The sequence below is a fragment of the Eptatretus burgeri genome, chromosome 18 (assembly GCF_056783735.1).
Source record: "Eptatretus burgeri isolate ZD-2024b chromosome 18, Ebu_testis_v1, whole genome shotgun sequence".
NCBI lineage: Eukaryota > Metazoa > Chordata > Myxini > Myxiniformes > Myxinidae > Eptatretus > Eptatretus burgeri.
In genome coordinates this window covers 9,635,432-9,657,816 of record NC_140978.1, presented here as the reverse complement: position 1 = coordinate 9,657,816, position 22,385 = coordinate 9,635,432, and the positions used below count along the sequence as shown (strand labels likewise).

General features: G+C 42.6%; 1 protein-coding gene across 4 annotated transcripts in view; it reads right to left on the bottom strand.

Moving 5' to 3' along the window:
- The window catches only part of LOC147008560 (lipopolysaccharide-responsive and beige-like anchor protein), a 597,819-nt gene that overhangs the window by 513,346 nt on the left and 62,088 nt on the right, over window positions 1-22,385 (bottom strand). For 3 of the 4 annotated variants that reach the window (XM_085864638.1, XM_085864639.1, XM_085864641.1), the window contains exons 1-4: window positions 10,163-10,254; window positions 7,448-7,510; window positions 6,948-7,042; window positions 3,041-3,133 (exon numbers count right to left, since the gene is read on the bottom strand). In XM_085864638.1, the coding sequence (XP_085720764.1) occupies window positions 3,041-3,133; window positions 6,948-7,042; window positions 7,448-7,510; window positions 10,163-10,171 (260 nt within the window). In that variant the 5' untranslated portion in view covers window positions 10,172-10,254. Of the gene's footprint in view, window positions 1-3,040; window positions 3,134-6,947; window positions 7,043-7,447; window positions 7,511-10,162; window positions 10,255-10,392; window positions 10,562-13,594; window positions 13,748-13,906; window positions 14,016-15,052; window positions 15,187-17,563; window positions 17,762-22,385 lie in introns of those variants that run through there. The other variant, XM_085864642.1, reaches the window with a different exon arrangement.

The window sequence follows — 22,385 nt, the reverse complement described above, 5'->3', positions numbered from 1 at the left end:
ATGTTGGGCAAAGCTGAAAATTGGACTCATCTTACTCCAGAAGACTCATCTTACTCCATCCAGAAGATGACCTTACTCCAGTCCTCTACGGTCCAATCCTTATGGTCTTTTGCAAACCTCAGCCTGGCTCTTCTTTGCTTCTCATTGATGAAGGGCTTTTTTCTAGCTTTGCACGACTTCAGCCCTGACCCTAGGAGCCTGTTTCGAACCGTCCTCGCCGTGAACTTCACCCCAGCTGCCGTTTGCCATTATTTTTGTAGGTCACTTGATGTCATCCTACGGTTGTTGAGTGACATTCGAATGAGTTGGCGGTGATCCCGATCAGTGGAAAGTCGTTTTCACCCTCTGTCAGTCTGTAGCTTTGTTGTTCCCAATGTCTGCTGCTTGACCTTGTTCTTATGAACCGCCGTCTTTGAAATTTTAAGGATGGAAGCAACGTGACGCTCACTGTATCCCTCAGCCAGTAAAGCCAGACTTGAACCCTTCTTTTCCTCACTCAAAACTTTTCTTTTCAACTCTTTTGGCATGATCAATAGTTATTTTTTTGATTCCAATTACTTTTGAGGTACGACTAGCACTGTTTTCGCCATCCAGCTGGTCCTATTGCAAGAGGATAGTGATGACCACAGCAGTGGTTTTTATACTTTTCCTTGTTAAATAAGATTCGGTTCAGGTGATCACCTAATCAGTTCCTCACAAAGTAGAATGAGATGTGCCTATGTTGGAATTCAACAGACACTGGAATGGAATGGCTGCCATACATGTAGAGATGCTGATTGCAATATTTTTTGGAGTGGTGTCATATTTTTTTCCAGAGCTGTATGAATGTAACATATATATATATATATATATATATATATATATATATATATATATATATATATATATATATATATATATATATATATATATATATATATATATATATATATATATATATATATATATATATATTTTTTTTTTTTTTTCCATCAGTTATCACGGTCACAAAAATTGATCACAGATGGACGGACAGACGACCGAACAACCTGAAAGCACAAGGCCGCCACCACCGGGACATTATAAAAATATATATCTCCAGCTTCACAGAGAATAAAGACTAATGATCTTCAGAATATTCACTTTTTTGATTTTAAATTCAAAAAAAATTAGGTTTAAAGGAAGAACAATGAGAAAAGGTTAAAAGATGCCCCGACAGTGGGGGCAGTGCGACCACAGTTGGGCCACAGAAAAAGGGAAAGAACAAACAGGAGAAAGAGGCTTAAAGTAAGTAAGTTGGGTTAGGTGCGGTTATTGTGGGTAGATCACATCATAAGTAGGGATCGGGAATGGCATGCAATACTGGTGGTTCGCCTGCTTTAACCAATGGAGGTAAGAGTGCGATTGAGCCGCCTCTTCATCGCAGTTCTACAAAATTTAGAAAAAGAGGAAGAAAACACTTCAGGTGTCACAAATCAGGATTTTGGGAGTTTATCCAGGAGGTGATTACTGGAAGAACATGTATATCCTGGAGTAGATGGGGAGGGTTGGAGAACTAACAGAGCAAAGGGAGTAACTCTCCAACAATAGCCAGATAGATTTGAGTCTCACAAGGAGATGGCCAGATGAGTCAAGCAGAGGTTCGATGGAAAACATTTCCAGGTCCAGGTGGGAGGATGTACGATGAGAAGATATGCAGGTTGGGAAGTTATAACAATCATTCTTAATGGCTGGTCTTAATTACATTACAATTATCTGGAACGCTTGATATTGGCATGTTTGTAACCCCTTCAACTATACACAATCTGCAATGCTTCCTTCTGCAAATTATAATGCACTTATCATCATCTGAAATCGTAGCTTTATGGCAGTCCTTCAATATTATTGTACGAAAACTTTAACAACAATTAGAAGAATAAACTTTTGTTGATAAATTATTATTAGTAGCAACAAGTTTATATAAAAGAAAAAAAACGCTTTGGTAATGTTATAACTTCTGACGTTGACGTATATTTTGAAAACTGAAATTTGTGTCATCAGTCCTTGAATGCAAATTCAAATCAGCAAAAATATTTTAAGGCGTTGAGAAGTTTTGAAGATTGCAACAGATAATCCAGTTGTGTTCATACTGTTCACCAGAAGAGAGGGATAACAAAATCTCGAGTCCACCAACCTGTCGGAGTGGGGATAAGCAAACCCTGTGACTCGGCCTCTTTCTCGGAAATGCCAAAAATACAAAAAGCCTTGGAGTTGACCACCTTTCAGGGAAGCAAAATGGGAAGCAGCTGTATCAGCCTAGAGTCGGGAGCTACTATACTTCATGGTACTTTCGATTAAAGGCCTTGTACACAACTCGGAGTCATTTCAGATTAGACTTGCCTCTACAGAGCATACCAAGGTATCAGCCCTCCTTAGAGGCCAGTTTAGAGATTATGGTCTTTAGAATTACCCTTCTTATGAACAGAGGTGACATTGGCAGTTTTCCAAGATGAAGCTAGTTGACCACCTGAAAAGACCTAAAGAAAAGGGAGGAAAGATGAGAGTATATGGCTGAAGCACAGTTTCTGAGGGTTGAAGGTCCCGTTGGATTGGAGTTGTCAATATTGACGAGAAACTTCTCAACCCTAAAGTTGGAGAGAAATCCACTTTACAGGAAGCAATCTGTACTTGGGGAAAGGGTGGGTAGTGAAGGGAGGGATTGGGGACCTTTGCTTTTTCAGTAAAAACAGAATTCAGACGTTCAGCTTTTTGAAGAGCTGCCGTGTCCAACACGACTCTACCCTTTTGGCGTGCAGGTACAGAAGGAAAATGGCGACAGACTTGACCAGCTGGCACCAGAAGTTGGAGAATGGTAAGAGGCTTGAGAAGCAAAAAAAAAAAATAATAATAATAATAATAAAGTTCAATAAAAACTAAAACATATTTGAGAGGTATGGATTAAATAATTACTTTCAACAGCAGTAGGTCCACAGCTTCCTTATCAATCTTTACAATCTAATTAAATGCCGGTATTAAAGCAAAAACAAATACATGACTATGTTCAGCCACAATAAAGCCTCACTTGGGGTTGAGGTAATGCAGGAAGTACCCCAGGACCTTGAGAGCTTGCACTCTGATATTATCACTGCTTGATGCCAGAAGCTTGAAGATAATGCTGGGGTGAAAGGAAATGAGATGAAGTGGAACATTCAGTGAGAGAAGGTAGACTTATTGCAGACCATTTACACTTCGAGTGGGAATCTCAAAAACAGAGTTCAATCATGGTGGTGAAGATTGCTGAAAATGAAATGTGCAGCATAGAAACATGTTCGATAATAACAAAAGGAGAGCTCAAGCAAATTCTGTCCTCAACATGTCATAGCCAGAAATCATAGGTATCATTAGTTCGACATCTGCCCAGCAAACTGGGATCGGAAAAGATGATAAAGGTTTGTGGTCATATTCACAACACCAACGACACAATCGAGATCCAGACCAGTCAGATGAAAGTTGACCATCAGCTAAAAGTGGATACCTTAAAAAGTTAAGTTATTGCCATCAGAAAATTCCCTAGCGACGTGAGCAGTTACACAATGGTGGTGTGAAAGCTTAATGACTGAGATATTAAAATATTGTATCCATGCGTGCATGGAAATTGACATGTGCACATAAGAAAATGCACCGATTGAACGCGTCAGAGTGACCATGTTCATCATGCTACTCCTACAAAGATATTAGGAAACTATCTGTATTGTTTGCCTCCCTCCTTCTCCCTCCTTCAACGTTTCACGCAGCTCTTCAACACGCACAAAAAATAACGTATGCTTTTAGTGCAGAATGTGCTGAATATATCAGACTGCAGACCAAGTGTTGTATTGCAACAACAAATTAAGCATTTTCCCCACTTCTTTGATGCAATTAATGTAAAGTTTATAGTGAGCGCCAGTTTTTGTAAACAAATTAATTAAATCCTTCCTTTACTGCAACAACCTCATCTCAGATCACCAATTTGGTTTCAGACCAGGTCACTCCACCTTGGGCATGCTGCTTCTACTCATCCAGCAAGGGATGGAGGCCCTCAATGACAGACGTGAGATCAGGACCGTCTCTCTGGACATATCTCAAGCTTTTGACGCAGCCTGGTGTCCTACTTACTCTCCAAACTCTCTGCCTATGGCATCCAAGGCAAACTCCACACATGGCTAACTGACTTGATCTACTCTCGTATCCAACGTGTGGCACTCAATGGAATCCTTTCATCGCTTCTCCCTGTCAAGGCTGTAGGTGCCCCAAGGCAATGTTCTGGTCCAGTCCTATTCTTGATCTTCATCAATGATCTCTCTGACTCTGCAAAATCCTCTTTATCAATTTGCTGATAACTCCAACCTCTGCCGTGACAACCCTCATCCTTCAGACAGGCAGGCTGCAGCCTCTTCCCTCTTCAAACTTTCAAAAAAAAAAAAATCACAAGCTGATCAAACACTTGAATACGTCTTTCAATCCCATCAAATCTCACTCTCTCACTATCTCACCATCTCTCTCTGAAACGACCATCTGGAAATCTTCTCGAGGAAGTTCAGTCAATCAAACTCCTGGATCTCACTATTAGCCACGATCTTTCTTGGGCAAACCACATTTCAAAGTTGGCCAACAAAGTCAACCACCAACTGGGCATCCGATGTCACCCAAAGTCCTTCCTTGGCACACCTGAACTCCTATTTACCCACAAGGCTTTCATCCACAGCCTGATGGAGTACTGCTCTCCCCCTTTGGGTTGGCTGCCCTGCTTGAAGTCGTGGAAATCAAGGCCTTCAAGATTATTGGGATCTCCCATGATGAAGCTAAGTGTCTGGGCCTGTCACTGTCACACTGAAGACAGGTTGGTAGCCTCTATGTATTCTACCGCCTCCTTTTTGGTCTTGTACCCTCTGCCCTCTCTTAGCTCTGTCCCTTTCAGGTGTCTGGAAGGCACACATCGTCTGTGAGAAACCTTCTTGTTAAACTCTCAAAATACAGGCTCACTGCTCAGCTCAACTCATTCATTCCTCTTTTTTCCCCACTTGTGGAACCAACTTCCACATTCTTTTCAATCTCATTCTTCCGTCCATGTCTTCAAGACAGCTGTTTACCACCATCTTAGGTCATCCCCATTGCAAAACCATGATATTTTTTACTCTCATTAAAGCCTCCCCCCACCACCAAACCCCACCGAATTCCCTCCTCCTTCCAAATTCCCAGTTTTCCCTAAGAGTTTCCTTCTGTATCCATTTTGTCCACCCCATGCATCCTCTCCTGCCCCCCATTCCTCCCAACACCCACTGTTTGCCCCCATTTTGGCCTTCAACTCTGCTGTTGGTGTTTCTCTCCCCCCCCCACCTCTCTCAACTGCTCCTTTTGTCCTGATCCATTCAATGTACCAATACTAGCACTTCCACAAGCCTCGACTATTTATACAAATTTTTTTAATTACATCAACAAACATCTCCCCTTATCAATACAGCAAATGATGGAGGCAAGGAAGAAATGCCTGTCATGCACATTTTAAATGGTGCGAACATTTTATTTTTTTTTTAAATCATTAAAATTATCACATCCACATCCAGAGCTTCACCAGAATCAAATAAATTAGTCCGTGACACACACCCAACCTGTCCACAAAGTTTCGTCCGAAACTGTCCAAAATATTTTGAGATATCCTGCACACAGATAAGCAGACAGACAGACAGACAGACAAACAAACAGGGGTGAATGCATAACCTCCATCCACCTTAGGTGGCAGAAGTAACCAGATGCAACCAGGTGTATTGACCGAGGATGAAAATACAAGTGAAAGTATTTTCTCTTTGAACTATTTTGTGCAAAATTCATTCCATGCACAACATTCTTAGCAGTACTTTTATGAATAAATTCCCATTTTCCTTTGCCACAAAGTTTGCATCAAATAAAGTAGAAGGGGCACTCGGTAGAGCATGTACCTCTGCCAGGCTGATTAATTTACGTTTTGCATCCAAATGATAGACCAGATCGGTTTGTTGGCGTCACCTCACCAAGTGATCCACCGAGTTTCGTCCGAATCCATCCATAATTTTTCGAGATATCCTGCTATATATCGTTTTAGCCCGATCAACTCCAATGGTGAAGAATCGCTTTTAAAAAAATTCTCGGATACAGATCTGGATGCGGATTGGGATCTTCACCAAAATCGAATAAATTCTTCCTTGTTGCACACTCAACTTGCCCACCAAGTCTCATCCGAATCAGTCCACAACTTTTTGAGATATTGTTTTTGGCCCCATCTCTCAATGGTGGGGGGAAGAAAAAAAAATCACTAAAAAAAATTCTCAGATCCAGATCCAGATTTGGATCTTCACCAAAATCTAATCATTTCGTCCTCACAACATACCCAAACTCTCCACCAATTTTTGTCCAAATCCATCCACAACCTTTTGAGATATTTTCTTCACAACCAAACAGACTGACAGACAGGGTGAAAACATAAGCTCCATCCACCTTCGGTGGCAGAGGTAAAAAATAATGTCCATGTAAATCAATCTTACACCATGATTCTCAATGTCTCTTATGTGGTTAAAAAAAAATAATAATAATTAATTAACATCAAGTCTGCACCGATCTAGTCATCCTTCATCATATTGGACAAACTGCCTACAGTTTGAGAGATTAGTACACCTGTTTGGCTGATTTTAGAACTTTGAAATGCAACGGTTCATGAAGCTTTCATTGCACTGAACAAAAACACTGCCATGGAGAAAAAAAAAGGTACAACATTTAGTGATCAAGTCACAAACTTGCATCAATGAACGCTGTTTCAAAATCTGTGCAAACGGTTTAAAAAAATAAAAAATAAAAAATAATAAAAGAAGCCTATTCATTGAATCCTCTAATCCTGCAGTGAAGCGACAATGTCCACGTTTAAAGCACCAGGATATAAAGGACATTAAATATACACAGTACATAGGAAGTCGCGGTACCAGATGCCGTTGCACTGATCAAATGCGATGATGGAACTTGGCTGCTCAGACATGAGGGCAACCAGGAGCTGCAGAATGTCATACAGGTTGTCATCCTATTATGGAAGGCGGAGAGGAAGGTGTGAGGACGTTAGAATACGGTTTTAAATAATCGGGCACAGTTGGTGTTCTGGTTTGCTTTCGATGATATTGCAGTGACATTATGAAATAAAATGCACTGCTATTTCTGACGGGAAGCATTTGAGGGAGCACAAATTACGAAGACGGTAACATACTGAATGCTTTGCCGTTGCCATATTACCATAAATGACAGCAAAAAAAAACAAGAAGCTAAACGAGGTCACCGAACATCGAAAATGTCTCGAATGAGCCGCTGACAAATAAATACTCAGAAAGCTTTCTGCACACAGGTTAGCTTTCCCGTTCACCCTCATTATTGGCAAATTAGGCTTGGGATAAGTCATTGAGAAAATTCAGAACCTGCCAGCGAGAGCACATACCTCATGGATAGTCAGGAGGTAGTTCAGGATAGCTTGCAGTTCCTCAGCATCAACAGTACCATCCTAAAAATGTAAATATGCAATTAAAAAACAAACACACAACGCTTGAATCACTGACCTTTACTCAAACAAATAAATGGATAAAATCAGTGTTGGTTCACCGTAAAAAAATCCCCTTACGCCAACAATCGTATCATCAAATGTGTTCTTCAAATACAAAACCTCTTTTTGAAGGCAAACAAACATGGAACTCCAGAAAATATTGTTGGAGTTGATTGACCAAATCCAGATGTCTATTCATCAAATAAAGCTAAAACGTCTGCACCAATGAGAGTCCAATGAACTTCTTCCATTGGACTAACGAGCGGGCACACCTGCCCTTGGGCCGGGAATACCCTTCTCGGCCCACCTTCGGTGGACAATGCGCTGCGTCACATCCTTGGAAATGCATTTTATAATTTTTCAAAGAAATTTTATTGCTCACAACAAATCATACTCCATACGTATCATAAGATAAAGGAAGATGATTTGTAATCCTGGCCATCAACGAAGGCGGCGCTATTTCCACCACGTGTCCGTTTTTGAGTTTTGGTGACATCCACATTTGCTCCATTGTAGTAGGATTATTCACATTTAAATCATCTAAGTATTTCAGGGACTTCAGCCTTGTGTTGGCGCAGTGGTTAGGGCAGCGGCTTGGGATCCAAAAGGTCCTGAGTTCAAACCCCGTTGAGCCACTGAATTAATACACCAGGGGGTTGACGCAGCCTGTCATCCTTCCGAGGTCGGCGAAATGAGTACCAGTTGTACTGGGCCGGTGTATACCCTGGTTAAAATAGGTGTACCATATCCCTGTGTCGTAAGAGGCGACCAGGGTTGCGTCAGGAAGGGCATCCGGCGTAAAACATGTGCCAAATCACAATGCGGATCATACGGATGATCCACTGTGGCGACCCCTAACGGGAGCAGCCGAAAGAAGAAGAAGAAGAAGAAGAAGAAGAAGTATTTCAGGGACTTCCTTCCTTCCTTCCTTCCTTCCTTGCTGCCAGTCCATTCAGGTGCATAAGACAGACAACAATCAACATCATTCTCTATCATGCACTCTTTCCTCAAGTTGAAATAATGCCGTATTTATTGAAATTGTAAATCTTTCGTGTTAATCTCAGTCTTCCCTATTTTCGGTTCTCCGTTGCTTTCACATGGACACAGGGGTGAACAAACTGGATACACTCTTCTTCTTCTTCTTCTTCTTCTTCTTCTACTTCTTCTTGCGTATGGCAGCTTGGCTTCCGGATGGCTATCATTTTGTTGGGGCGCAACTATGCTGCTGATGCTGTGCCCCTATACCAGTACACTGGCACTCATTTTGCCAACCTTGGAAGGATGAGAGATTGAGTCAACCCCACCTGCCGTTAATTCAGCGGCCAACAGGGCTCGACCTCAGGACCCTAACATCCCAAGGCAGCCACACTAACCGCTAAGCCAACACTACGATTGATACAATCTCAAATACAGCAAGAAGAGAAAGGAAAAAAACTGGGGATGAAACAAAAACTGAACAAAACAAAAAAATGAAAAGGAGGGTGAGGGGAAAAAAAATGCAGGGGAGGAAAATGAGGGTAGAGTAGGAAAAATAAATCACAAGTATGAAAGGGGATGTCCTGTGGTGGTGCAGGTGGTGGTGGGGGTGGTGAATAGCCATCTTGAAGCCTTGGAGGGAAGAATGAGAATGAACAGAATGAGGAAGTTGGTTCCACAGGCGAGGGGTGGGGGGAGAGGAACAAATGAGTGGAGATGAGTAGTGAGCCTGAATTTTTGGAATTACCCCAATAAGTGTGATACTGGCAGATTATGTGTGCCCTCCAGAAAGTGGTGGGGGATGGAGCAAAGAAAAGGCAGAGGGTGCAAGACCAGAAATGAGGCGGTGGAAGACGTAGGCTACCGACCTGTCTGCGATGCGACAGCAAGATGTCCAGAGATTCAGCTTCATTACAGGAGATTCCAATGATTTTGAGGACCTTGGTTTCCACGGTGTCAGGAAATGGAATGTGTGAACCCGGGGCACCAGCCCAAAGGGAAGAGCAGCACTCCATCGAGTTGCACTGATTATTATGTTACTTGTTGATGACATTTCTGCCTGCTTAAGCACGTCTGTCTCCAATTCTGTCAAAGCATTTGCCATTGAACAAGGTGCCTTCGAAGCTGTTTGGATGCTGTTGGACGGCTTTGTCAGAACTCAATGTTTCCAACACGTACAAGATAAATGCAAGGACTTTGGTCTTGAATATGTTGAAATTTTCATTGATGGCTTTTGGTCTCCATGTTGGATTTAACTTCAGAAAGATAGCACTGGCATTTCCCACACAGACTTTGATGTCACTCATGGAATGGCTGTCGTTTGGGATTACATTGCCCACACCGATGAATTTGTTTGTCGTTTATACCTTCAATAGATGAGAAACGCCGTTTATTTTCACGAGTTCTGTTTTTGGTTTGCTTCTATGTAATCCGATCTTGCTTGCTGAACCTAATAGGTCATTGGCGTTTCGTTAAGTGGTTCTGGGCGACTCTCGCCTCATTTGTAAGCCAAAGAGGAGGAATTGTAAATAACTTAAAAGTCACAAATCGGTCATTTTCAATCACGTTGGGATCAGTGTGGCATGGTTTGTCTCGCATTCTCCTTGGGTGCAACTAAATCCTGCAACAATCCCATACCTTAAGCATAAGCTGCTTGAGAAAAAGTATCAGGAAGGCTCTGAGGGATGTCAAGTCACGCTTGCTGGGTCTGATGCCATCTGTGGGTATAGCAATTTGACACTTTTGACATGCTGGGCATCACTGTACTTACGGATCGAGTAAAAAGGGCCACAACAACAAGGACGTCACATCAAGTAAACAGAAGAGCAAAAATGTTACAGCGAAGTATATTTCCGCTCATGGCTTACCGAGCCCTTTGGGAGAGAGACCACTGCGGTGTGTGGGATCCACGAGCCAGTAGTAGTACTTCAGAGTGTGCAAAAGTTGCAAGGTGGTGCTGACACGCCGGACTTTGTTGTAGATGCTTGTATTTTTCACAAACTCCGTGGAAAGAAATGTATAGAGTGTAAGCTGCACCTATATACGACATCACACAAACAGAGGAAAAAAGGGGGGGGGGGTCAGGTCAGGTCAGGTATGGGAGCATGTGCCAGAACAGCGCGTCGCTGCGTCTACTTTCCGCCGGTACTCCAGGGGCCTCCATCTGGCCATCCCCCAGGCAGATACCAGGCCCATCCCCACCAGGGGGGGGGGGGGAACAAATGACGTGAAAACAAAATCCATTAGCAATGATCATTTGAGCAAGTCCCAGTGATCGTTTGACGTGAATCAAAAGACCATTTTGGGACGCAAAAGAGTTGTATTCAAATATTGATCAACAATCAAGGGGAAGCAAAGTGATAGCAAGAGGTTTCAAATGGCATGATAGTGGTGCTTGTGCAAGCCGCTCATTCTGCAACACAGTCACAAAATAAATCCATCAAAACAGTGTCCTGGATGTTCCTGGGATACCAGCATTTGTAGAAAACCACCTTACCAAAACAAAACTTTCTTCACAAGTAGGTCATGACATTGTGACATGTAAAAGACATGCTGCAAAGGTTTACAATATAAAAACTAGAAGGGCACTCGGTAGAGCGCATACCTCAACCACGTAATGCCTGATCCACCAGAACATGTCGGGCCCAATACATTTTTGAAATATCATGCTGCATGTCGTTTTTGGCCCCATCTCTCAATGGTAAAGAATCACTTTTAAAAAAATTAAATAATTCTCGTATCCAGATTCAGATCTTCACCAAAATCGAATCAAGTTATCCTTGCCACACACAAAACGTGTCCACCAAGTTTTATCTGAATCCGTCCACAACTTTTTGAGATATCGTGCTACATATCAGTTTAACCCTGTCTCTGAATGGTGAAGAATCAGTTGAATTATCAGATCCGCATCCGGATTCGAATCTTCACCAAAATTGAAACAATTCTTCCTTGTCACACCCCCAACGTGTCCACTAAGTTTCATCCGAATCCCTCCACAACTTTTCGAGATATCGTGCTCTGTATCATTTTTAGCCCGATCTCTCAATGGTGAATAATCACTTTATAAATTCCAGTAGTCGGATCCGGATCCGGATCTTCACCAAAATATAATCAATTCGTCCTTGTCACACATCGAACCTGTGCACAAAATTTCATCCGGATCCATCCACAACTTTTTGAGATATTCTGTACACAGACAAACAGACAGACAGACAGAAACGGGTGAAAACATAAACTCCTTCACCTTCGGTGACGGAGGTAATAAAATGTGGATACACATGTGCAAACCCAATTCATTGCAAAGAAACAAAGAAAAGAAAAAATATGGAAACAATAGGAACATCGACTGAGACAAAACGAAGAATGAAGAACTCGCCTTGCTGGTGAAGGCTCGTGTCTTGAGCTAACAGCACCTTGTGACTTCTGCACACCCTAAAGAGCCTGGTGTTGGCTCAGTGGTTTGGGTGGCGGCTTGGGATCCTAGGGTCCTGAGTTCAAGTCCCGTCGGCCTCTGAATTAATACACCAGGGGGTTGACTCAGCCTGTCAACCTTCCGAAGTCGGCAAAATGAGTACCAGTTCCAGTGTGTGTACCGGTGGAGGGGCACTACATCAGCGACACAGTCGCGCTTCAAGAAATGATAGCTACCCTGGCAGCTAAGCTGCTATACGACCACCACCACCACACCCAAAAGTACGACCACTGGCTTGTGGATCCCACATAAGAGCAGGAGAATGTGGGAAGCTGCTCTTTGGAAAACATTGCAAAGGACAATTAAATGAAACACTAATAATAAGATTATCGCCATGAAGAGTCAAACAGTGCCAGTGGTGGAAAGCAGCTTTGATGTTAATGAGTGGACGGAACTAGAACCCAGTATATGAGACGAAAAGACATGAAAACCCCCAACATGTCACAGAACGTGTCATCTGCAAGCAGATTTTGACAGACTTCGTCGATCAAGGAAAGACGAAGGAAACTGACTGACACAGCTCGAAGCTGCCGCCAAGAGCGAGAATTGCAAATCAATACATGTCCCCTAGCGTTCCAAATGAAGAAAAAAGAAACACTATTACTCACTGTGTTTGGGTCTATTCGGCAAAATAAAAGGGAAAACAACTTTCATTTACCGATATATTTTGTTTGACTGGAAACCAATAAAGACAACGAGGATAACAAACCAGAGGTAATTGTTCGTTTTAGCACACGCTCGAGCCGATACTGGAAGCAAAATGAAGAAGAAGAACCTTTCTATCCCACTGCGTTTCATTCTTTTCTAGGCTTTGCCGATTTCATATTAAAAATAACTCGATGTACTGTACATACATGAAGCGAAAACAGGCGTACGGCTTACGTGCATAAATAATACATCGTGGTTATATACCTGGGATCATTCCAATTGCACTGGTCCATGGATCTGTGGCTGCTTCATGTGATGGCAGCGCATTATTTTATTGGGGTGGAGTCAGGGCAGCTGAACCCTGACCCATGTATGATATTTTGTAAGTTTAAAAAGGGCATCACTGAAAAATTGATGAAACGCCCTGAAACTTGATCTTGTTTTGTATCTTATCATAATAAAGCCATGCACCGAGTCTCAGATGAAAACGTTAAAGGGTATGGGGAAAAAGTCTATTAAAAGAAAGAAAAAAAAACATCGATGGGACAGATAAATGGACGGAGACGGAGAGCAAACCTTTAGTCTCGTCGAGGAAAACCGGTAAGGGTCTAATAAGAATAATAATGAGAAACAACTCGGCACAAAAAACAAAATGGTTGAACAATTTTTACCTACAGGTCAAATTGTATGTCAACCAAATCCAAACTTCGATCACCTTCTTGTTTGTGACGTTTGGCAACCTGATTTTTTTTTTAATGCAAAAAAATAAAAAAAATCACCTTCTACATTTGTAAACAACAAAGCAAAAATGTATTTTTTTTTTTTTTAAACCTTCAGAGGATATTATACAGAGTGGTATTCACCTTTCTATCCTGATTTTAAAGAAAATATAATTTTTAAATTAAACAAAGGACACGGATTGATCAAGCCGCTGGAGAGAGTGAGCTTACCGCAGCATGAGCGTGGATCCAGATGGCTGGATTAAACAATAAGTGGTCACAGAGCTGCTTGAGTAGGGTCGGACCAGTTGGAATCGTCTCAAGGTAGCGGCAGAAAGATATCAAATGCTGCACCACCTCCGGAGTAATGTGCTCCTTGGAAGACTGGGCAAAAGGCAATAAAAAAAGAACAAAGTCCTAACACAATGAAATTTATACATGGGCAACACCACAAAAGTAGAATTGGGATTGGTCAAAACGATTTGGAAAAATATCTGAAAGTAAAAACAATCCAACACTAAGGCTACACCAGTGCCTGCAAACCTTCTCGAGCAGCTGTCCGATAACCAGGAAGCCTTTACTTGTGAGCATCTGCTCTTGCATGGCTGCAGAGCTCCGCATGATGTCAAAGAGGAAACTGATGAGTGTGGTGCTGCAGGGTAAACGAGAATGTAATTTGAGGCTGCAAGAACAATGCTATTCTAGTACAATGCTAGTATCGCAGGCACCCTGACCAAATTCCAAAATCCCTGCCCGAACCAGCAGAGGGCCACACATCAGTGGCACAGTCGCACCCTCAGCCAATGATACTACCCCGCAGCATTGTGCTGTATACGAGAAGAAGAACTCCATAATATCATCACAAACAAACATCCACAAGTGATCACAACTGTCCCAAAAAATGTTTATCCAAAAGTGCTATCAGCGCTTGAGGACAATGCGATTCATGCAACTCCGACTCTTCGTATAGAGGGACCATGGAAGATTTGCTCTTAAAGGCTTTCCATTTTAGAGATCACCACAAATTTTATCGGACACTTTATCTCTGATCTTTATGACAAATCTACGAACATCCTGGTTGAATTTAAAAAATAAAAAAAAAGAGAGAGAAGCAAATGAGCTTCACAACTGTTTGAAATCTAAAAGGTCCTCATGCATGGTTAGTAAACACTAAAATAAGAAACAGTGTTCAAACAAATAATACAAATTAAATAAATGCATTTATTAAAATAAAATGAAAGAAAAATAAAAGAAAAACAACAACAATAACCTCAATATGCCAATCATGTCCGTCAACCATGATGGTTGTAAATAAATGATGGAGCTTGCCTCAAATTTAAATTCTCAAGAACACAGTGCAGATCTTTGGCCTTGCAGAGCACTCAGGTTCTACATCGATTCTGAAGAAGCCCCAACAAGGACAAAACCAGTCTAAAGATCGGCTTAAGAGACCTCTGGGGAACGTTGTGTTTGTTCAGTTTGTCTTTAGCTGTTAAAACTAGTGCCTCTGGTTTGTACAGTTTGAAGGCAGGCCTACGCCGTGCTCCAAATTCACAAGGTAGCTTTTATCAAAACAGAAATGTTATACAATGACAAGACGTGCTGTTGTTTGTGATTGGGACAAAAACTATCCAAACAGCAGATAAGCTTTATGGTAACCAGAGCATGCGAGAGAAATGGCAGGCCCACCAAACTCCAGTATCGATGCAGCCTGTGTCTGGCTGAACATAGTCCAGCTGCCGAAAGAGTGGGAAGAGAACTTGCACGCCACCAATCGAGTGCAGTGCAGCATGGATCGAGTGAGTCACGATTGCTTTCACATTCTGGAAAAAAAAACAAAAAAACAGAAGAGTAAAAGGAAGAGAGATAAAGTCTTTATAGTTTCGCAGCTTTTGCAAAAGCTGTGCAATGCTTCCTCTGCAGGTGATGCTATTTGGAAGGATTCCTCCACAAGCATTCAACATCTCCTCTTGTGTCTGACAGCTCAAAGCTTGAATCTTTCAGAATATTTGGTGCATTACCGTTTTATTAAAAAATGAAAAGTACTCGGTTTATCGCGTAAAGAAATACAAGACGATCGAACACAAAGTAAAGCGACGTCCCTGCTTGCCCAGACCACATCTTGATGGCCCAGTGGCCGTACAACAACGTCTGCAGCAAAATTGTACCCGCCTATGAGCCATTCAAACCTTCAAAGTACGAGCAGGTGAAGGACAATTGGTTTTAAAAGGTGGAATTGCTTTCAATGTGTTCCTGAAGGTGTTCATCGGCATAAAGGATACAAGGATATAGAAGATGTTCGAGGCTGGAGATTAAAAAAAAATAAATAAAATTATAGGCAGAATGAGTGTTTTTTTTTCAGAAAGAGAAAACTGCCGTGGTTGTTCCACAAAAATTTGTAACAAAGCTAAAGTCTGCCCCTCAAAAGGTAGTGAAGGACCATGGCACGGCCTGTCGAGCAAACCACAAATGGTGTGCGGAAACAACATTTTAAGATAATAATTAAAGTAGTCAGATTACAAACACAAGAGCAGAAGAAAAATAAAATGACCAAAAAAGAGAAATAAGTGTGGTATCGCATTCATTGAGAGGAATGCACCACTCGCTTCACACCATGCCCCCCCCCAAAAAAAAAATCATAATTTTTTCCCCCCTTTCCACAACACCCCCTTTTCTTTTACTTTTTTTTCTCCAGATCGTCACACAATTCAAGTTTGACAAATTTGGAGGGGAAAATCAAGTTTAAACAATTGTCATAAATGCATTGTGTAATAAATAAATCGCTGTTGCCTTAAAATAGCCCCTTGGAGGACCGACGGTTATTTACCCAACACGTGGGGTGAAAATGAGGGATTAGGGGGGGAAGGAGCCATGGCCACCCTTCCTGAAGTGGTAACGACATGGGGAGCACAACTTGAGTCAAAAGATTTTTAAATAAATTACCTGAATTTGAGGGGAAACCTGCCCCTCCCCCCTCCACGTTTCAGCCTCTTATAGGGGTTGAATCCAGATGGGGAGCACAATCCCATGACACCTTACTGTTCTGACGTATTGTATCAAATTTTGGCCACATCACTCAGGTAGTTGCGGAGAAGATATTTTAGTGAAAATGAGGGCTGATGGGGAGGGGCCCATTGTCCCCTTTCGGAGGAGATACGGCCAAGAGGAGCACAACTTAAGGTTAAGGCCTGGTCTCGATGGCTCGTGACGAGTTTGGTCTGGATCTGTCTGGCAGTTTCTGAGAATAAGATTTTTGAATAAAATACCAATATTTGGGGCAAAACCCCCCTTTCACCCCCTTTATAGGAGGGCACATCCAGATGGGGAGCACAACGGATGGGGAGTCGAGCAAATGGTTCATGAAGGAGCTTGAGGAACAGAGATTATTGTGGTTCGCTCTGCAGAAGTTTTGGGATGACCCAAGATCAGTGTGACCACTCCTTGGCTTTTTTCACAAGATCTTGGCTATTCGTTGTTCACCTTGGCGTCTTGGTTTTCTATAGGTTTTCTTGGCGTATAGGTTTTCTGTTATCATCGCTTTTCCAAAACCTTGTGAATTCTTGGCTTTTTTCATTGGCTCACCTTGGCATTTATGAAAACGAGGAGTGGTCACACCGGTGTGTGACAGGGACAAATTTTTGGACTTTGGTGAGGATCCAGATTTGGAGACGAGAATGTTTAAAATAACTCTTCACAAATAATAATTTAAAATAATGTTACAGAGGTCAAAAACTACATTTTAAAAAATTGTGGACAGGTTATGACAAAAACCTGGTGGATGAGTTGGTTAGGTGACAAGAACAAGACAATTAGATTCTGGTTCAGGTCCGGATGCAGATCCGTTCCATCAGTGGGATACAAAACGTAAACTGTTCAGCCTGGCAGAGGTATGTGCTCTACCGAGTGCCGTTCTAGTTTACAATACATTTTTCTGCTTATTCAACAGCCCCTTCCACCACCAATCCACATAACACCCCCCCCCCCCCAAACGTACCACACTAAGCATAGGAACACTCCTTTTATACTTCTAAGATCATAAACACCCACAAATAGAGCCTGTCCACCAAATATTGCAGAATCTATTACTGTCAATGGAACAGCTTAAGAAAACTTGCAAATCAAAGCAGTTTGAGTACAACTGAACAGGGAAACAAGAACATAATTTTTACGCTCAAAGGGAAATTGTGCACACAATGTTACCTGTAGCATGAGGGCATGAGGGCTGTGAATGAAAACAGATGGAACATAGCGCGGGGAACTCTCGAGGCAGAGCTGTCCATCGGTTGCCTTGGCATTGTAAGCAAAAGCTAGGGTCTTGGTCAGTTGCCCGCTGTAAAGCACCTGCTTTTGACGCTCTGGCAAGTGGCGGTCACACTCCGCTGGGCAACTGAATGTGTTCTAGAGGGACCGTGAAGACATAATCAGCACAACCTTTGAAGTAGAAAGCATCCCAAAATGCAAAGCCCGTCCACCGATTTTTTGACATCACCAATTTAATGGTGTGCATCGTGTGACATAAATGATGAAATTTGGGAACGACATAATGCAAGAGGAAATGTATGGACATGTGACACAGGAAAAGGGTGACACAAGAGAAGGATCTCGGGTGGTAATAGATTTGGCAAGGTAAAGCAAACAGCAGTTAGCGTAGCGCTAGGCAACTATAGGTAAAGCAAACTGGGTTTTAGGTTGTATTTGAAGGGGGATCCTTACTATAATTCAAGGACCGGTGTTTGTGCGTTGGTTTGTTTGTGCGTTTGTCTGTTTGTGTCATGCTACTCCTCCAACAGTTCTGGGAAGATGACATCCAGACTTGCTACAGAGGATTAGCATTACCCCAATTAATGTGTAGGGGTGTTTTTATCATTGCCGGTGGTCTTGGGGGGGGGGGGGGTCCACAAATTCTCCATGTAAATGTGTATCATGTCACACCACCTCCAGGTTGGGGGGGGGGGGTATTACAAGTCTCCACTATTTACAGAACAGTGTTTCCCCAATGCAGTGAGGTGTTTTGAATTACAAGCAGTAGATGCGTTTTTGCTTCATGCACGTAACCCGGGTTATTTATTTTGCTTATACAGAGCTGTCAGTTGCCTATACACCGCTCAAATAAAGCTACGCGTCAGAAGAACGTGTTGCATGTTTGGAACAAGTTCACCCATAGTGCAGGTACTTTCCTAGTTAGTTATAAATCAAAAGAGGTGACTTAAACACTGCATAGGAACTTAGTCCATCCATTGGGACCATACTCTGTACAGAGCGTCGGTGCTGCCGAAGCAGTCTCCTGGGCTATTGGACACAATCTTGGATGGGTCGCCACACGGGCGCAGGATACTCGAATGGCTGAATCATCTCAGCAAGCTGGTACTCATTTTGCCGACCTGGGAAGGATGACAGGCTGAGTGTACCCCACCTGGTATTAATTCAAAAGCCGAGAGGGATTTGAACTCAGGACCTTCGGATCCCAAGCCCACCTCCCTTACCATTAATCCAACACCAGGCATAGGAACTTGTTGATGCCTAATTTGTAATGTGTACAGTTTTGGTCACCACAACTGAGGAAGGACAAAGTTGCTGTCGAGGGGGCTCAGCGTAGAGCAACAAGATTAATCCCAGGCAGAGATAGATTAAGCTATGAGGAGTGGCTGAAAGAAACAACTTCATACATTAATTTGAAAGGAGATGATCTGCCAACCAAAAGTTTAACATAAGAGTATAGATAAAACAAGAGCGAGAATTGCTTTGCAATACGTCCCCTCCCGATGTGATATTCTCCAAGTCCAAAAAGGGTATAACTCTGAAAAATTGATGAAGCTCCCTGAAACCCGAACTTGTTCTGTATCTTATCATAATAAAGCAAGTTTCAGATGATTATGTTAAATGGTGTGGGCAAAAAGGCCTGAAAACCACAGGTGGGACGGATAAATGGACAGAGACAGACAGACACAGAAAGACAGACAGACGAAACCAGAAGGGGACTAATAAGTGCAGATTAATGTTTCAGCAGAATGGGCATTGACAGTACCAGGGGCCATAGATTCAGAGTAAAGAAGAGGAGAGTTAGCAAGGTAATAAAGGCAGGGTCTCCCTGCAAAGGTAGTGACAGCAGAAACAGAAGATCGTTTTAAAACGGAGTTACACAGACATCAAGAAGGAGTGGAGATTTGGCGGGGAGGTACTTTGATATTGGCATCAATGCATCGGCTTGACAGACCTAATGACCTCCTCCTGCATCAAAGTTTCTTGAATTGTACTACTTTGTATTCAGTTTGGGAGATTTTTTTTTTTTTTTAAATGCTACTTTTTCGTGCCTATCCAAAGTTGCTCTGAGTTGATTACAAGAAAAACCACAGACAGGGTGGACTGGTATCAAATGTAGGCCAGAACAGACAACAGACGACAACAGACAACAGACAGACAGATTACCAATAAGCAAGCTTGGATTTTCAAACAATTCCATGCCGACATGGTAATTTCTCCAAAGATTATCTCAGGTTCCAGAAAGTTGGAATTTTAATCCTTAAAAGAACTGCCTTCAACCAGATTTGAACCTCCTAACTATGAGACCAATACACTCCACCACTATGCTGTCAAAAACATTATCGCTCACTTCCTGTGAGCAATTCAAAAACGTGAATTCACCCACCATACAAGTTCATTTCACCGCGTACCTTTCTGAACCTGCTCGCACCATCACATATTTGTAAATATTCCTGCCTCATCATGTAAAAGTACTCAATGTTCCATTCCAGTATCAACACCGTTTCCTTAATACATGTCCCCCTTGCAGTCTCCACACGTGTCAGTTTCAATTGTTCATTCTTGTCCTTTACAGATGTCAAGTCTCATGGAAAAGCAAAACAACACAGATGGAGGATTTATCTCTGAGTGATTCGTCCTAAGTCCAGGACATTCAGGTCGAATTTCGGGTGATGCGAGACAGACAAACTGGGGCGTGCAAGTGAGTTAATTATCATAACTCAGCATGAGGTTCGATGTGTGAATTGCGCAAGAGCCGATAACATTTATCAGCTTTCGCAAAGGTCAGTAGATTCACAGCACTTGAATTCAGAGGACTGGAATCCACCCTTGTTGACAGAGGAATACCACGGGCAAGAGTATAGACTACTGGTTTGCCAACCAACTGAAAGAGAAAACCGCGTTGGAATGTTGTGCGAGGGAATTGGCTGATTCATGAGAGCTGATGATCGAGACAAAAATGCCCCCCCCCCCCCAAAAAAGAAAACGAAGAAGAAAGGAAACTATGGAAATCGTTTTTCGCATCTGTTTCAATTTACCATTTATTTGAAATTCACCCCTAAATGGTCGTGGTTGTTGTGGCCATGGCAACAATCTCTCAAACTTCGGGGCCTCACCATCAGCCACGACTGCTCTTCAGTTGACCATATAAATCAAAGCTGGTCTTCAAAGCCACCCAATGAATGGGGATCATCTGAACAGGGATGTGCAACACCCTTCCTTATCAAGGCCTTTGTATGTATGTATATATATATATATATATATATATATATATATATATATATATATATATATATATATATATATATATATATATATATATATATATATATATATATATAGGTACCCAGAAGCGTTGGAATGGAAGTGTACATGGATTCATCTAGCGAGGCGGTGGTGGTAAGGAAGTGATGGTTGTGGAGCATTCAAGATTGTAAGGCAGTGACGAGACAGCATGTTACCATCGAGCACAAGCCTGTGGTGTTTGTGGTATGGATGAAGAAAAGGAGGGAGGTTAAGAGCAGGGGTCGGAACATTATTTGGTGGGGGAAGTGCAGGGGGAAAACGTTGTCGTTGATCACAAGGAGAGGTTGAGGGCTCGGTATGATCAACTTCGTGAAGAAGTGGAAGGTTTGGAGGAGTGCAAGAAGTATGGAGAGGCATTCAGGGGAATTGCAGAAGTTTTATGTGGAAGGACATCAGGAAAGGAAGCAACGGCGAGCTGGATCTACTGTGTTATGTAGAGGGGAAAGTGGAGTTGGTGGAGATCACAGAGGAGGAAGTGTGGTTGGCATTGAAGAGGATGAAGAAGGGAAGAGCACCAGGGATTGATGAGGTTTGTTCAGAAATGATAATTGCAATGAGAGACGTCGGAGTCAGTTGGACGAGGAGGCTGTTAAATATATGTACGAGAGAGGGTTCAATTCCGGAGGAGTGGACGACAGGGTTAATTGTGCCGATATGGAAGGGGAAGGGCAATGTTCAAAATCCGGGGAAGTACAGGGACATTACGCCCCCAAGTCATGTAATGATGGTGCTGGAGAGGATGAGGTAGAGGGTGGAGATGGAGATCAGAGAAGAGCAGCAGGGGTTTCAAAAAGGTAGGGGGACGATGGATGGGATGTTCACGCTGAGACAGCTGGTGGAGAAGAGGTTGGAGATGCAAGGTGAGATAGCATTGGCATTTGTGGACCTGGAGGAGGCCTACGACACTGTCCCAAGAGAGATGGTGATGGCGACACTGAGATGGATGGGAATGCCAGAAGCAGAAGTCAAGTTGGTGGAATGGATGTACAAGGGAATGAAGGAAGAGTCTTGGCTGGTCCTAGGGTGTCTGGGAGGAACAGTGACCGGGGATGGTAAGTCCAAGGCAGAGGTGTGGTGGAGGATTCGGGTGGGTGGAGGGAGTAATGGCAGACAGAAAGATATCAAGAAAATTGAAAGGGAAGGTTCTGACGTCGTGTGTAACACCGACCTATCTTAACGGTCTGGAGACGGTGGCACTGACAGAGAAACAACAACAGAGGCTGCAGCTTGTTGAGAACAACTGGGTCAGGAGGATTGCAGGAGTGAAGAGTGTGGAGAGGAGGAGGATGAATGAACTGAGTGAGGAGATTGGTGTGCAGATGAGTTTGACGGGGAGATTGGTGAAATGCCAGCTGCGATGGGCTGGACACGGTGCAGATGGGAAAGAGAGCAGATTCGTTGAAGGAGCAAGGTAGGAGGAAAAGAAGTGGACCACAGTTGAGATGGAAGGATTGTG